Here is a 19,619-nt window from a genome sequence, read left to right on the forward strand (position 1 = left end):
TATTACACTACAACCTCATCCGTCCTGACCAAATCACCAAGTTACATTACAACCTCATCCGTCCTAACCAAATCACCATATTGCACTACAACCTCATCCATCCTGACCAAATCACCATATTACACTGCAACCTCATCCGTCCTGACCAAATCACCATGTTACACTACAACATCGTCCATTCTGACCAAACCACCATATTGCACTACAACCTCATCTGTCCTGACCAAGACACCATATCACATTGCAATCTCATCCATCCTGACCAAGCCACCATATTACACTACAACCTCATCCGTCCTGAACAAACCACCATATTACACTGGAACCTCATCCATCCTGACCAAACCACCATATTACACTGCAACTTCATCCGTCCTGACCAAGCCACCATATTACACTACAATCTCATCTGTCCTGACCAAATCACCATATTACACTGCAACCTCATCCGTCCTGACCAAATCACCATATTACACTACAACCTCATCCGTCCTGACCAAGCCACCATATTACACTACAACCTCATCAGTCATGACCAAATCACCAAGTTACATTACAACCTCATCCGTCCTAACCAAATCACCATATTGCACTACAACCTCATCCATCCTGACCGAATCATCATATTACACTGCAACCTCATCCATCCTGACCAAACCATAATATTAGACTGCAACCTCATCCGTCCTGACCAAGCCACCATATTACACTACAACCTCACCCATCCTGACCAAGACACCATATCACATTGCAATTTCATCCGTCCTGACCAAGCCACCATATTACACTACAACCTCATCCGTCCTGAACAAACCACCATATTACACTGGAACCTCATCCATCCTAAACAAACCACCATATTACATTACAACCTCATCCGTCCTGACCAAACCACCATATTACTTACAATACAACCTCATCCGTCCTGACCAAACCACCATATTACACTACAACCTCATCCGTCCTGACCAAGCCATCATATTACCCTACGACATCATCCGCCCTGACCAAACCACCATATTACACTGGAACCTCATCCGTCCTGAGCAAGCCACCATATTACACTACAACCTCATCCGTCCTGAACAAACCACCATATTACACTGGAACCTCATCCGTCCTGACCAAACCACCATATTACACTGCAACTTCATCCGTCCTGACCAAGCCACCATATTACACTACGACATTATCTGTCCTGACCAAATCACCTTATTACACTGCAACCTCATCCATACTAACCAAGCCACCATATTACACTACGACATTATCTGACCTGACCAAACCACCATATTACACTACAATCTCATCTATCCTGACCAAATCACCATATTACACTGCAACCTCATCCGTCCTGACCAAGACACCATATCACATTGCAATCTCATCCATCCTGACCAAGCCACCATATTACACTACAACCTCATCCGTCCTGAACAAACCACCATATTACACTGGAACCTCATCCGTCCTGACCAAACCACCATATTACACTGCAACTTCATCCGTCCTGACCAAGCCACCATATTACACTACAATCTCATCTGTCCTGACCAAATCACCATATTACACTGCAACCTCATCCGTCCTGACCAAATCACCATATTACACTACAACATCGTCCATTCTAACCAAACCACCATATTACACTACAACCTCACCCATCCTGACCAAGACACCATATCACATTGCAATTTCATCCGTCCTGACCAAGCCACCATATTACACTACAACCTCATCCGTCCTGAACAAACCACCATATTACACTGGAACCTCATCCATCCTAAACAAACCACCATATTACATTACAACCTCATCCGTCCTGACCAAACCACCATATTACACTACAACCTCATCCGTCCTGACCAAACCACCATATTACACTACAACCTCATCTGTCCTGACCAAGCCATCATATTACCCTACGACATCATCCGCCCTGACCAAACCACCATATTACACTGGAACCTCATCCGTCCTGAGCAAGCCACCATATTACACTACAACCTCATCCGTCCTGACCAAGCCACCATATTACACTACAACCTCATCAGTCATGACCAAATCACCAAGTTACATTACAACCTCATCCGTCCTAACCAAATCACCATATTGCACTACAACCTCATCCATCCTGACCGAATCATCATATTACACTGCAACCTCATCCATCCTGACCAAACCATAATATTAGACTGCAACCTCATCCGTCCTGACCAAGCCACCATATTACACTACAACCTCATCCGTCCTAACCAAATCACCATATTGCACTACAACCTCATCCATCCTGACCAAACTACCATTTTACACTACAACCTCATCCGTCCTGACCAAATCACCTTATTACACTGCAACCTCATCCATCCTGACCAAGCCATCATATTACACTACGACATTATCTGTCCTGACCAAATCACCTTATTACACTGCAACCTCATCCATACTAACCAAGCCACCATATTACACTACGACATTATCTGACCTGACCAAACCACCATATTTCACAATCTCATCTATCCTGACCAAATCACCATATTACACTGCAACCTCATCCGTCCTGACCAAATCACCATGTTATACTACAACATCGTCCATTCTGACCAAACCACCATATTGCACTACAACCTCATCCGTCCTGACCAAGACACCATATCACATTGCAATCTCATCCATCCTGACCAAGCCACCATATTACACTACAACCTCATCCGTCCTGAACAAACCACCATATTACACTGGAACCTCATCCGTCCTGACCAAACCACCATATTACACTGCAACTTCATCCGTCCTGACCAAGCCACCATATTACACTACAATCTCATCTGTCCTGACCAAATCACCATATTACACTGCAACCTCATCCGTCCTGACCAAATCACCATATTACACTACAACATCGTCCATTCTAACCAAACCACCATATTACACTACAACCTCATCCGTCCTGACCAAGACACCATATCACATTGCAATTTCATCCGTCCTGACCAAGCCACCATATTACACTACAACCTCATCCGTCCTGAACAAACCACCATATTACACTGGAACCTCATCCATCCTAAACAAACCACCATATTACATTACAACCTTATCCGTCCTGACCAAACCACCATATTACAATACAACCTCATCCATCCTGACCAAACCACCATATTACACTGGAACCTCATCCGTCCTGAGCAAGCCACCATATTACACTACAACCTCATCCGTCCTGACCAAATCACCAAGTTACATTACAACCTCATCCGTCCTAACCAAATCACCATATTGCACTACAACCTCATCCATCCTGACCAAATCACCATATTACACTGCAACCTCATCCGTCCTGACCAAATCACCATGTTACACTACAACATCGTCCATTCTGACCAAACCACCATATTGCACTACAACCTCATCCGTCCTGACCAAGACACCATATCACATTGCAATCTCATCCATCCTGACCAAGCCACCATATTACACTACAACCTCATCCGTCCTGAACAAACCACCATATTACACTGGAACCTCATCCATCCTGACCAAACCACCATATTACACTGCAACTTCATCCGTCCTGACCAAGCCACCATATTACACTACAATCTCATCTGTCCTGACCAAATCGCCATATTACACTGCAACCTCATCCGTCCTGACCAAATCACCATATTACACTACAACATCGTCCATTCTAACCAAACCACCATATTACACTACAACCTCATCCGTCCTGACCAAGACACCATATCACATTGCAATTTCATCCGTCCTGACCAAGCCACCATATTACACTACAACCTCATCCGTCCTGAACAAACCACCATATTACACTGGAACCTCATCCGTCCTGAACAAACCACCATATTACACTGGAACCTCATCCATCCTAAACAAACCACCATATTACATTACAACCTCATCCGTCCTGACCAAACCACCATATTACAATACAACCTCATCCATCCTGACCAAACCACCATATTACACTGGAACCTCATCCGCCCTGAGCAAGCCACCATATTACACTACAACCTCATCCGTCCTGACCAAATCACCAAGTTACATTACAGCCTCATCCGTTCTAACCAAATCACCATATTGCACTACAACCTCATCCATCCTGACCGAATCATCATATTACACTGCAACCTCATCCATCCTGACCAAACCATAATATTACACTACAACCTCATCCATCCTAACCAAATCACCATATTGCACTACAACCTCATCCATCCTGACCAAACTACCATTTTACACTACAACCTCATCCGTCCTGACCAAATCACCATATTACACTGCAACCTCATCCGTCCTGACCAAATCACCATATTACACTACAACATCGTCCATTCTGACCAAACCACCATATTGCACTACAACCTCATCCGTCCTGACCAAGACACCATATCACATTGCAATTTCATCCGTCCTGACCAAGCCACCATATTACACTACAACCTCATCCGTCCTGAACAAACCACCATATTACACTGGAACCTCATCCATCCTAAACAAACCACCATATTACACTGGAACCTGATCCATCCTAAACAAACCACCATATTACATTACAACCTCATCCGTCCTGACCAAACCACCATATTACTTACAATACAACCTCATCCGTCCTGACCAAACCACCATATTACACTACAACCTCATCCGTCCTGACCAAGCCATCATATTACCCTACGACATCATCCGCCCTGACCAAACCACCATATTACACTGGAACCTCATCCGTCCTGAGCAAGCCACCATATTACACTACAACCTCATCCGTCCTGAACAAACCACCATATTACACTGGAACCTCATCCGTCCTGACCAAACCACCATATTACACTGCAACTTCATCCGTCCTGACCAAGCCACCATATTACACTACGACATTATCTGTCCTGACCAAATCACCTTATTACACTGCAACCTCATCCATACTAACCAAGCCACCATATTACACTACGACATTATCTGACCTGACCAAACCACCATATTACACTACAATCTCATCTATCCTGACCAAATCACCATATTACACTGCAACCTCATCCGTCCTGACCAAATCACCATATAACACTACAACATCGTCCATTCTGACCAAACCACCATATTATACTACAACCTCATCCATCCTGACCAAGACACCATATCACATTGCAATCTCATCCATCCTGACCAAGCCACCATATTACACTACAACCTCATCCGTCCTGAACAAACCACCATATTACACTGGAACCTCATCCATCCTAAACAAACCACCATATTACATTACAACCTCATCCGTCCTTACCAAACCACCATATTACATTACAACCTCATCCGTCCTGACCAAACCACCATATTACACTACAACCTCATCCGTCCTGACCAAACCACCATATTACACTACAACATCATCCGCCCTGACCAAACCACCATATTACACTGGAACCTCATCCGTCCTGAGCAAGCCACCATATTGCACTACAACCTCATCCATCCTGATCGAATCACCATATTACACTGCAACCTCATCCGTCCTGACCAAACCATAATATTACACTGCAACCTCATCCATCCTGACCAAGCCACCATATTACACTACAACCTCATCCGTCCTAACCAAATCACCATATTGCACTACAACCTCATCCATCCTGACCAAATCACCTTATTACACTGCAACCTCATCCATCCTAATCAAGGCACCATATTAAACTACGACATTATCTGACCTGACCAAACCACCATATTACACTACAACCTCATCCGTCCTGACCAAGATACCATATTACACTACGATATCATCTGTCCTGAACAAACCACCATATTACACTGGAACCTCATCCGTCCTGAACAAACCACCATATTACACTCCAACCTCATCCGTCCTGACCAAACCACCATATTACACTGCATCCTCATCCGTCCTGACCAAGTCACCATATTACAATACAACATCATCAGTCCTGACCAAACCACCATGTTACACTGAGACGATCATCCATCCTGACCAAAGCACCACATTACAGTAAAACCTCATCCATCCTGATCAAATCACCATATTACACCGCAACATCATCGGTCCTGACCAAATCACCATATTACACTACAACATCATGTGTCCTGACCAAATCACCATATTACACCGCAACACCATCCGTTCTGAGCGAATATATTCTTGGTCATCATACGTACTAATCGAATCACCATGTTATACTGCAACTTTAGCTGTACTGACCAAATCACCATACTACACTAAATCACCATGTTACACTGCAACATCATCCGTCCTGACCAAATAGATCAAATGATCTCTTATCTCATATCAATAATCAGTGGTGGACAAAATGTCTTATTACACTGCAACAATCATCTGTCTTAATCAAATCACCATGCCACACTATAACAATAGATACGAAAATAATGTTATACTTGTTACCATATTGGCCACAAACTCTTGAACTTTTACTGATGGAATTTGGTCTTAAGTTTTCCTGGTTCTACGCCAATTATCCCATACAGCAGGATACATAAGCTTTCATTGTTCCTGCTGTATTCATAGAATAGAAATTTTGGGAAATGCAATTTCCAACTGTCTTTATAATAGTATGGTGGACAATGTTTCAGCAGAACTCCAACACCGGGGTTTATTCAATCAGCTGCAGAATGTTAAAATCATACATTCACAGAGGACTCTGTTATAGACTGACAAGGTGCATATATCCTAGTAGGACACACAGTAATCTGTCCTGACCAAAGTTACCTGTTACTACAATATATTCTGGCATAATCCCACTGGTACCCTACAGAAATAACCTGTCCTGGCTTACTTCCCTTATAATACTACAAGAATCCTTAGCATACCTCTACAGTCTGACCTGGCCAAATCCTTCTATTATAGTACAATATCTCTCCTGACCAAATGCCCCTATAATACTGCAACAATCACCTGTGCCTAGCAAATGTTTTTATTACACTATAAAAGTTATCCTTTTGAAATACCCCAACTAGGCTACAGCAATAAACCTTTAGCTAAATTCCCTTATTACACTATAACAGAATTGCACTCTCATTGTACTCTCCTCCTGTTACACTAAAACCATAATCTGCCCTGATCAAATCCTCTATTACACTACATCAACCACTGCACTACATCCAGTACCCATCTGCCTGACACCACTGCTCCATGCTGTTAGGGAAACCTGCTCATTCCATCACCTCTCAGTTTATAGCATGCACACTCAAATTATTATACTCCAAATGACTTAAGGGACAATTATCAAAGCTTGGAGAGAGATAAAGTACCAAGCAATCAGCTCCTAACTCTCATTTTAAAGCACAAACTGAAAAGCTGATTGGTGTCTCCAAGCTTTGATAAATCTCCTCCTGGGTGTTCAGCTTTTACCCTCGACAACAACCAAGATTGCCTAGAGTTAAACTTTCAATAAAGTGCTGGCAACCTAGTCAAACATACCATAAAAATAAACTTCCGTGGCCAACTGCAAACTTGTTCTTCAGGGACCCCTACCACTGCATGTTTTACAGATCTCCTGGTTATCACAAGTGAAATAATTAGAACCACCCCAGTGCCAGTAATACATACACCTGTGCAAAAGCTAGGAGATATAGAAAACATGCACTGTTAGGGTCCATGAGGACTGAGTCTGGCGAACACTGATCTACAACAATGTATTTTCAATTTAATTCCACAATTGTACTACAGCAATAATCTGTCCTGATCCATCCTCCTTTTTACAGTATTGTTTACCTTACACCATCAAAACTGAAGACATCCTGGATGAGCAAGCTAAAGGGTCTATTTACTAATTCTTGGATGGAGATAAAGTACCAGCCAATCAGCTCCTAACTGCCATGTTACAGGCTTGGTTTGAAAAATGCGAGGAGCTGATTGACTGGCACTTTATCTCAGGCCACTGTATCTCCCTCCAAGGCTTAGTAAATAGACCCCTTATAAATCCCTAGAACAATACCTTGTGCACTTTAAACCCTACTATCCCACTACATCAATAATCTGCATTACACCATAGTAATAGTCTCTCCAGCACAATGCACTGTGTTTAGGGTAAGTCATTACTAAAGGAAAAGCAGCATTAATGTAAGAAACCCTAGTGGCTTTAGTGTTGGCTGTCAGTAAGTGCTAGTAGCTTATGGCTATCTCTTCTACAGCGATTCTCATTTCCCAGTGAGTTTGTATAAACAAATATATCTGTAATTGTAATTTTTAAGGGGTTAGATGATAGATTACCCCAAAAATCATCTCACTAGAAGTACAAACCTTGCCCGAGGTGCCCCTGCAGTATGAAGTCTCTGCTACTTTGGCTGGATATGATGAGAGCTGGCTGCCAGCAGGTCCTACAGTGAGAGCAGAGGTCCAGGCAGCTGTTTTATTAGATGTCTTCTGGTTTCCAGGGCTGATCAGTCTTCATTTCCTCATAGTAATGTTCTCTTTCTGATATAATTGTCCCTTCAGCCTTTTTAATTGGATTACCTAACCAAATCAGAACGTGTAATTCACTAATTGCATTTAAACCAGGATGGACTCTCCTCCAACACAGGCTCCAGCTATATGTATAGCTGCCACATTCTGCTGGACACAATTCATTAACTGTAATGTCATTGCCTGTAGTGGTTTGTTCTTGTGAAGTAAACAAGACGAGGTTGCTACACACAACTCACATGTCATATGGGCACTTGATCAGGTTATGAAGGGACAGAGGGACCACAGGTTGGCTCACTTGCAGGAATATGTTCCTGTAATATGGCATACTGAGCCCCACTCTGTCCTGGGAGTAATCGCTCTATTCATCTAGGTCTACTAGATTGCAAGCTTTGCAGAACACATACAGTATGTAATGTAACCGCTATGGCAGAATGTGGGTTAGATATTCATGGACTCTTTAGTCATTAGGAAAAAAAACATCTGGGATTTATTTACCAGTTTGTATAGCTTGAAATATTCCAGTGATCATATTCAGTAGGTAAGTGTCTTTTTCCTTTGTTTCTGAGTCCCTGAGCTTATCTCACCCTAACAATTGGGCTATACAGTACATGTTTTATTTTGTGCCTACCTGACCCTAACAATAGGTCTGTATAAAGTCCGTACCTGTAGATAAGATCTCAGGATCCCCAGTCTAAACTCCCCCCTCCTCTCAGTCTATGACACTCCCCAGCCTGGCTGCTACCGACACCAGCAACCTGCCACATTCACTCCTCCGTACGAAGAGAAGATCAAGATCTGCGGAGAGCAGCAGCAGCAGCCATGTGAGTAACGGGAGCTGTCCATTCACTCAGTGCTGAAACACTCTCTCCTTACTGTCCATATACTCAGTGCTGAACCAGTTCTCCTCTGTCCATACTGTCCATGTACTCATTGCTGATCCAGCTCTCCTCACTGACATATACTCATTGCACATACCACCATCACTCCAGTTATTATACATATACTCTGAGGGCAGACTAGATGAGCCAAGTATTTCTTTTCTGCCGTCAAATTCTCTGTTTCTGTGCTACTCAGTGATGATATCACCATCACTCCAATCATTATATACTCCATGCTGATACCAGCATGACTTCAGTCATTATTCCTGTACTCAGTGCTGATACCAGCATCACTCCAATCATTATATACTCTGTGCTGATACCAGCATCACTTCAGTCATTATTCCTGTACTCAGTCCTGATACCAGCATCACTTCAGTCGTCATTCCTGTACTCAGTTCTGATACCAGTATCACTTCAGTCATTCTTCATATACTCAGTGCTGATATCTCCATCACTCCAATCATTATATACTCCGTGCTGATACCAGCATCACTTTATTCATTATTCCTGTATTCAGTGCTGATACCAGCATAACTTCAGTCATTATTCATGTACTCAGTGCTAATACCAGTATCACTCCAGTCATTATTCCTGTACTCAGTGCTGATACTAGCATCACTCCAGTCATTATTCCTGCACTCAGTGGTGATACCAGTATCACTCCAGTCATTATTCCTGTACTCAGTGCTGATACCAGCATCACTTCAGTCATTATTCCTGTACTCAGTTCTGATACCAGCATCACTTCAGTCATTATTCCTGTACTCTGTGCTGATACCAGTATCACTCCAGTCATTATTCCTGTACTCAGTGCTGATACCAGCATCACTCCAGTCATTATTCCTGCACTCAGTGGTGATACCAGTATCACTCCAGTCATTATTCCTGTACTCAGTGCTGATATCAGTATCACTTCAGTCATTCTTCATATACTCAGTGCTGATACCAGCATAACTTCAGTAATTATTCCTGTACTCAGTGCTGATACCAGTATCACTTCAGTCATCATTCCTGTACTCAGTGCTGATACCAGCATAACATCAGTCATTATTCCTGCACTCAGTGGTGATACCAGTATCACTCCAGTCCTTATTCCTGTATTCAGTGCTGATATCAGTATCACCTCAGTCATCATTCCTGTACTCAGTGCTGATACCAGCATAACTTCAGTCATTCTTCATATACTCAGTGCTGATACCAGCATAACTTCAGTCATTATTCCTGTACTCAGCGCTGATACCAGTATCACTTCAGTCCTCATTCCTGTACTCAGTGCTGATACCAGCATCACTTCAGTCATTATTCCTGTACTCAATGCTGATACCAGCATAACATCAGTCATTATTCCTGCACTCAGTGCTGATACCAGTATCACTCCAGTCATTATTCCTGTACTCAGTGCTGATACCAGCATCACTTCAGTCATTATTCCTGTACTCATTTCTGATACCAGCATCACTTCAGTCATTATTCCTGTACTCAGTGCTGATACCACCATCACTCCAATCATTATATACTCCATGCTGATACCAGCATCACTTTATTCATTATCCCTGTACTCAGTGCTGATACCAGCATCATTTCAGTCATTATTCCTGTACTCAGTGCTGATACCAGCATCACTTTATTCATTATTCCTGTACTCAGTGCTGATACCAGCATCACTTCAGTCATTATTCCTGTACTCAATGCTGATACCAGCATCACATCAGTCATTATTCCTGCACTCAGTGCTGATACCAGTATCACTCCAGTCATTATTCCTGTACTCAGTGCTGATACCAGCATCACTTCAGTCATTATTCCTGTACTCATTTCTGATACCAGCATCACTTCAGTCATTATTCCTGTACTCAGTGCTGATACCACCATCACTCCAATCATAATATACTCCATGCTGATACCAGCATCACTTTATTCATTATCCCTGTACTCAGTGCTGATACCAGCATCATTTCAGTCATTCTTCATATACTCAGTGTTGATACCAGCATAACTTCAGTCATTATTCCTGTACTCAGTGCTGATACCAGTATCACTCCAGTCATTATTCCTGTATTCAGTGCTGATACCAGCATAACTTCAGTCATTATTCCTGTACTCAGTGCTGATACCAGTATCACTTCAGTCATTATTCCTGTACTCAGTGCTGATGCCAGCATCACATCAGTTATTATTCCTGCACTCAGTGCTGATACCAGTATCACTCCAGTCATTATTCCTGTACTCAGTGCTGATACCAGTATCACTTCAGTCATTATTCCTGTACTCTGTTCTGATACCAGCATCACTTCAGTCTTTATTCCTGTACTCAGTGGTGATACCAGTATCACTCCAGTAATTATTCCTGTACTCAGTGCAGATACCAGTATCACTTCAGTCATCATTCCTGCACTCAGTGCTGATACCAGCATCACTTCAGTCATTATTCCTGTACTCAGTTCTGATACCAGCATCACTTCAGTCATTATTCCTGTACTCTGTGCTGATACCAGTATCACTTCAGTTATTATTCCTGTACTCAGTGCTGATACCACCATCACTCCAATCATTATATACTCCATGCTGATACCAGCATCATTTCAGTCATTCTTCATATACTCAGTGCTGATACCAGCATAACTTCAGTAATTATTCCTGTGCTCAGTGCTGATGCCAGCATCACTTCAGTCATTATTCCTGTACTCAGTGCTGATACCAGCATCACTTCAGTCATTATTCCTGTACTCAGTGCTGATATCACCATCACTCCAATCATTAGATACTCCGTGCTGATACCAGCATCACTGTATTCATTATTCCTGTACTCGGTGCTGATACCAGTATCACTCCAGTCATTATTCCTGTACTCAGTGCTGATACCAGCATCACTTCAGTCATCATTCCTGTACTCAGTGCTGATACCAGCATCATTTCAGTCATTCTTCATATACTCAGTGCTGATACCAGCATAACCTCAGTCATTATTCCTGTACTCAGTGCTGATACCAGTATCACTTCAGTCATTATGCCTGTACTCAGTGCTGATACCAGTATCACTTCAGTCATTATTCCTGTACTCAGTGCTGATACCAATATCACTTCAGTCATTATTTATATACTTGGGGTTGATATTCTCAGTACGCTGCTCACTCTATGTCCCTGTAATACACCTTGGGTCCTAGCCTAAATCTAAATTGCAGTATGTGTTTGCAGATTCCCTCACTTCATATAGGGGTCTATTATTTACTAAACCTTAGATGAAGATAAAGTGCACGGAGATAAAGTACCAGCCAACCAGCTCCTGTTATTTTTCAAATCCAGCCTGTGACATGACAGGAGCTCATTGTTTGGTACTCTATCTCAGTTCAAGGCTTAGGGGGTAATTCAGATCTGATCGCAGCAGCAAATTTGTTAGCTAATGGGCAAAACCATGTGCACTGCAGGTGGGGCAGATATAACATGTGCAGAGAGAGTTAGATTTGGGTGGGTTATATTGTTTCTGTGCCGGGTAAATACTGTCTGCTTTATTTTTACACTACAATTTAGATTTCAGTTTGAACACACCCCACCCACATCTAACTCTCTCAGTCCATGAGCTAACAAATTTGCAGCTGCGATCAGATCTGAATTAGGCCCTTAGTAATTCGACCCCTTAATCTATTATCTGTAAAGAATCCTTTCTGATGTTTAACGATCTTTACTGTGTAGGAATAGCATTGTATAATATCATTAAAATACATAGACAATTTTCCGGGCATATAGAATGCTAAGCTTATGAATTCCCTTCTTTCTCACACGCAGAACTGTTACTTCTCTTTCTGCAGAACTGTTTAATTAATATGTCACACAGTAATCCCTAGAGACTGACACCCCAGCTATTTGTGTTTATTACGCTGAATTTGAAATCTGTGCATGTAAAGAGGGGACATCTGCCAGAACATTCCCAAGACTCTGATAAAGAAACTGTGTTAGTTAAGCTAGGTACACACTACTCCTGTATACCAGAGGTTACCAAATGTGATCCTCAGGGCACCCTAACGATTCAGGTTTTAAAGATATCCATGGCTCAGCAAAGATGGTTAAAATAAATTGACCAAGGTATTAATTAAGTCAACTGTGGCCAAGCATGGATATACTTAAAATCTTATTTGACGGAGTGGGGTCATGAAAACTCTTCCCACCGGCGATCCTTGCCAGAGCCCACAGTGCCTCAGACTAGTGCTGATGCACTGTGTCTCACGGGATCCGGACTATGGGTCAACAGTCATTAGGTCAACCTCATATGCTCGACAGGCACAATGGTCGATATGGACAAAATGTCAACATATGAAAGGTCAACACTGGAAAAAGTCAACGGGCTCATATGGTCGACATGACAATGGTGGGCACATGTTTTTTGTTTTTTCATATTTTTGGACTTTTCCATGCCACAAATCATAACACTGTGCCCGAAGCGTGGCAAGCGAAGCAAACCCATGAGGGGACTCGTTTCTACAAGTGGTGGTCCCAGATGGAAAAACCTATCCACACTAACCCCTAAAATGTAGAAAAAGGGTGTCAACCATTGTCATGTCGACATTTTGACCCTGTTGACCTTTTCTTCATGTTGACCTTTTCTAGTGTTGATCTTTCATATGAAACCTTTTGTCCATGTCGACCTTGTGCCGGTCTACCATATGGGGTTGACCTTATGACTGGTGACCTAGTGAATGTAGATCTTGAATGTAGGTCTTGTATACCACACCCATGTCTCACTGTCCAGCTGGCTCCACTGGGTATTGCGTGAGATCTCCCATGCAGCCTGACGCATGGCAACAACCGCAGCCAGAGACCGTGCTGTGGTATATGGGCTGTCTGCATCAATAGCTGCTGCTCGTGGAACATTCGTGTCTTAAAGATAGCAGCACCAATAATGACAGGGGCACATTTGACACATCTCCTTAATACATGGGGGAGAAGTAGTATAGGTGCATAGAACGCTGATCCCACTAATCCGCCTAAGGCCTAATCATACATCTGCCCCTATATCACTTAGTGTGTAGCGCCAATATTGGGACCTTACTGATCACAAATGTGCTGTGTGTAGCAAGCTTTAGTATTGATCTAGGGCAGGGGTTCTCAACATGTAACAGAGGATCAAATACAAGCAGGGAGCAACTTAGTTATTCTATAGTAAAATACTAAAGCACTCTTATAAATATACTATATCAGTGGGTCTCAACCTCAACCCTGCAGTTTTCCCAAATCATGTGTTGAGGCAAGGCAACATAGAGTTTGAAACATAGAATTTGATGGCAGATATGAACCATTTGGCCCATTTTGTCTGCCCCTTAAACTCTGCCATTACAGTCCAGTTTTTAAGGATATCCACATTTCAGCACAGGTGATTTAAGTACAGTAGTACCACCGTTGATTGTATTTAATCATCTGGACTTAAGCACTGATTTCCTTAAAATCTGTACTGTAATGGCGGCGTTTGGAAAAATCTATGTTGATGATTTCTCTCTGTGAAAACACATGGAATAATGACTGACTCCTTAAAACAGATAATAGCCTATGCTCCAACAAGGAAATATGGAAAACTTGCACTGTTAGTGAGTCCCGTGGACTGCATTTGAGTAGCACTGTTATGAATTATCCTTCCTATTGCTTTCTTTTCTTTTCATCTTTGCTGTTCTATTTTTTGGGACATCCTCACTTTTTATCCTCCTCAGAGCATCTTTTTTTTCTCTCTGTGATTGACCAGAGTGTATCCCTGTGTGGGATCGGTATGTGTTACTGCAGGGCTGAAACTAGGATTTTCATCACCCGGGGCAAGGCAGTAATTTGGCGCACCCCCCACCCCACCCAAAAAAAAAACCTTGCCAGACTAAAATAATCAGATTATCAAAATTTTGAGAAAAGTGGATACTATTGGACAGTATTCCCCTATGTGCCTCAAAAGCGCTATGCGGCAGCGCCAGCGTGTTCAACTACATGCTCCTCTGTGTGTCTCCATACATTGCACTATATCATAACACTTCATCACTGCACTACATTCCAGTATCCACTGCACTACATCATTATACTACATCCCTTACACGCTGAACTACATCATTATACTACATGCCCCTATGCACTGCACTACATACCCTATATCAGGCATGTCCAAACTGCGGCCCTCCAGCTGTTGTGAAACTACATATCCCAGCATGCCCTGACACAGTTTTGCTGTCAGAGAATGCTAAAGCTGTGTAAGGGCATGCTGGGATGTGTAGTTTGTCAACAGCTGGAGGGCCGCAGTTTGGACATGCCTGCCCTATATGCTACACTACATTACTACACTACATCCCCTTACATGCTACACCACATCAGTGCACTACATGCCCCTATATCAAGGTAGACACACCAGGTGGAGTAAAACAAATGATTGAGGATCTAGGTAGACTAGAGGAATAGTCAAGAATGTGGCAATTACAGTTTATTGCCAAAAAATGCAAAATCATGCATTTGGGTCTCAAAAACCCAAATGCTAAATATAGTATTAATGGCACTATACTGAGAAGGAAAGGGATCTAGGCGACACTATTTCAGGTGACTTAAAGGCAGGTAAGCTTTGTAACAAAGCAATAAGGAAGGCTAGTCAGATGCTTGGCTGCATTGGCAGAGGAATCAGCAGCAGAAAGAAAGTAATAATGCCACTGTATAGGTCATTGGTATGGCCTCATCTGGAATACTGTGTTCAATTCTGGAGGCCATATCTTCAAAAGGACATTAATACATTAGAGACTGTACAAAGAAGGGCAACTAAAATGGTGCATGGCCTACATCACAAAACATACCCAGAAAGAGTAAGAAATCTTAATATGTATAGTTTGGAGCAGAGAAGGGAAAGGGGGGACATGCAAGGGTGTAGTTACCATAGGTGCAGGGAGTGCAGCTGCTATGGGTCCAAGAGCTGAGAGGGGCCCCCTTCCCTGTAACAGTTACATGTGTTATATACATTTTTTCACCATTGGTAGATACATAAGGGCCCTTACACACTTTTTGAGGCCTGCAATATACTAGAGTGGAACTGCTCGTTGTAATTCGGTATAAAATGAACTGGAGGGCATTATAGTGTTAAATTATATGAAATGGGGGCACTGTAATGTGGTACGATATGAAGTGTAGGCACTATAGTGTGGGATAATATGAACTGAGGGCACTGTATGTCATAATGTAAACTAGGGATAGTGTATTACATAATATGTATTGGCAGCCCTACAATGTAACATAATGTGAACTAGGGCACTATTATGGTTCATAAAATAAACTACTATGGGGCATAATATTAACTAAGGCTCTACTATGGTTCAGAAAATGAACTAGGGCACCGGCACTACTATGTGGCATAAAATTAACAATTCCTGCAGAGAGGTGTCTCTCTAGAAGCATTGGAACAGGGGCCCCTTCAAAATTTTGCTATGGGGCCCACAAAGTTCTGTCTCCGCCCATGGGGACATGATAGAGACTTTCAAATATAACAAGGGTTATAAGGATATCCTTACAAAGTAATAAGGATCAAATTAGGTTTGAGATATAAATATGGTAAAAAAAAAAAAAAAAAAAGAAGGGCAGTCTAGATGGGCCAAGTCGTTCTTATCTGCCGTCAAATTCTATGTTTCTATGTTTCTATATACTGCAATACATTACTACACTACATCCCCTATATGGTACACTACATCACTATACTACACCCCCCTGTAAGCTACATCAATTTCCCCCATCTGGGAGGCAAAGAGGAGGTTGATACTGTTAACTGGGAGCACAGTGCACATAGCTTGTATGGTGCACTGCACGCTAGTCGCAGCACTGCATGGCAAAGAAAAAAGTTTAAGACAGTAGCCGGCATAGGAAAGATCCCAGGTACTGGAGCTCACCCGCACAGTGTCAGAGCCAGCTGCGGACAGACAGGTGGGTCAGAGGCACTGCCCCGGGAGCTGTCTGCTGTCACAGCACTGGCGGTGTGTGTGGGGGGGAACCCTGCTCTTCTGTAACTCTTTGGCGCCCCCCTCAAATCCTGCACCCGGGGCACATGCCCCCTTGGCCCCCCCCTAGTTACGGTCCTGGTTACTGCATCCCTGTGTGGGATTGGTATGTGTTACTGCATCCCTGTGTACCTTTTTCCTGGGACAGCCTATGCCAGCAAAGAGTTGGAAGCACGTGATAGCTTGCACTATCACTTTGCTTCCAGGTTCAGTCTCGGAGTGAGTACTGCACATGTATGACCATGGGGCTGTGCATGCATCAGTGTGATACACAGAGATCCTGAGGATCCCATGAATCCCTCCCCATAAGAATGCATTAAAGTAGCCCATAGGCTATTATGGTTATAATACCATCTGCAATCTCTTAGGGACTTAATAATCATTAAATATGTGCGGCATATGCTTGAAAGCACCCATTTTCAGGGGATACCTACAAATATTTAGTATTTAGTATCACTTTAATGTATGATGGATCCAGCGCTGCAGATACTGAAGATATTTCTGCTGCAGCTTCCACAGATTTCTATTGGGCTGAGAAGCTGTCAGATCTGCCAAGATGAAGATTGCGATAGCAGCTGTAGCGAATGGGTTACATTCCACCAAACATACTGGGAGAGGATTCCCTGGGACACTCCCCGGCAATGGCCGCCACACGTGCACAGTAGCCTTGTAGAGGCACAAAACAGAAGTGATGTGACTGAGAATACGATCACCTCACTACTTACACATCACATGGATAGGGTCCTTTTGGAGCCCCTGTCCCTGCATGTGTTTTGTTTTTTTACACATTCAGGTGATTGCTAATTTCTTATTAGTGCAAAGATCAACAACAAGGAATTATAATTGTCTGGTCTAAAACCCCACAATTGATACATACTGTATACTGGCCAGAAAAAAAATGTTCGTACAGAGCAGCTCTATTCAAGGTTCGTATAGTAGAAGGTTTATAATTTGTAGTCGCCCGCTGATAATGTACCTTCAAATTTATAGTGCCTGCCAATGGAAAGAAATACATGAGTAGCACTACAAATATATGGTATACACAGTTATCAGGTGGTTTGCGTTGGCGGCTCATTGCACTGGAAAGTGTACACCCAATCATTGACCACTGTGTTTAAAATAACAAGAATTATTTCCAAAAACCACAGAAAAGCTCTTGCTTAAGGTACAGAATAATCATACTCGCCTGCAAATACTGTGTCTTTTTTCTTTATTCAGACTGAACGTGTTTTAGCTGCATACCAAAAATAAACCTGGTTAAGCTGATCTTTTCATCACCAATCTTGAGGACCTGGAAATGTGTGAAGAATTCTGCTAATTTTCTGTTAGTTGTTGGTGTCAAATTTATTCTTGCGCTGCTTAATCAGATTTTACTTGCTAACAAAACCCAAATGCTGATATCTAGAATGTATATTCAAAACTAGATAATTAGGGCATATACTGTATACAACTGGTACATTTATTAGTTGGATGCAGGGCTGATGATTATAGAATTCAGTATAATTGGAGTGAAAAAAAAGGGAACTTATGGGAAATGAGTTCAAAACACAGGAGATCTCATAATCAGTACAATTGTTTAATGTTGTCTAAAATACAATTCAGTATAGTCCCATAGCTAAGATATTAATCCAACATTAATGCCACTTAAAATAATATGCAGAAAGGAAAGGTGTTCTCAGGCGTAAACTATGCATACAGAAAAACAAGAGCAACAGAACACTATTCCCTAGCTAGGGCACACTTTCAGGGAGTTAATAAAATGTTCGGATATATCCAGTTAGCCATGTTAACAGGCTTACCTCGCGATCCTAGGGGGTAATTCAGACTTGATCGTAGATGTGCTAAATTTAGCACATCTACGATCACTTTCACAGACATGTGATGGGATGCCCAGCACAGGGCTAGTCCGCCTTGCACATCTGGCACTGCCCCCCCCCCCCCCAGCACAGGTACATAAGCATTGCACAGCGGCGATGCTTTTGTATCTGAAGAGTAGCTCCCTACCAGCGCAGCTTCTGTGCGCTGGCAGGAAGCTACCCGTTGCTCTCCGGGCCGCAGCGGCTGCGTGTAACGTCATGCAGCTGCCACCCCCCCCCCCCCCCGCATTGCCCTGACCGTGCCTCCAAAATGGCGGCCTAACACTGCCGGCCCGTCCCCTCCCGCCCAGCGAATGCCTCTGCCTGTCAACCAGGCAGAGGCGATCGCTGGGCTGAGATGCCAAACACATCTCTGGCATGCGTCGGCGCGCTGCGCCACCTGCGCATACACAGTTCAGACCTAATTGCCCGCTGTGCA

The 19,619-nt window shown here is 42.8% G+C and overlaps 1 protein-coding gene across 1 annotated transcript in view; it reads left to right on the forward strand.

Annotated features, from left to right (window-relative positions):
• Positions 1-9,170: 9,170 nt before the first annotated feature.
• Positions 9,171-19,619, forward strand: part of LOC134911243 (vesicle-associated membrane protein 1-like) — a 90,015-nt gene continuing 79,566 nt past the window's right edge. The window contains exon 1 of the mRNA XM_063919542.1: positions 9,171-9,273. Coding sequence (XP_063775612.1) covers positions 9,272-9,273 — 2 coding nt within the window. The 5' untranslated portion in view covers positions 9,171-9,271. The remainder of the gene's footprint in view (positions 9,274-19,619) is intronic.

This window comes from Pseudophryne corroboree, chromosome 4 (assembly GCF_028390025.1).
Source record: "Pseudophryne corroboree isolate aPseCor3 chromosome 4, aPseCor3.hap2, whole genome shotgun sequence".
NCBI classification, from domain to species: domain Eukaryota; kingdom Metazoa; phylum Chordata; class Amphibia; order Anura; family Myobatrachidae; genus Pseudophryne; species Pseudophryne corroboree.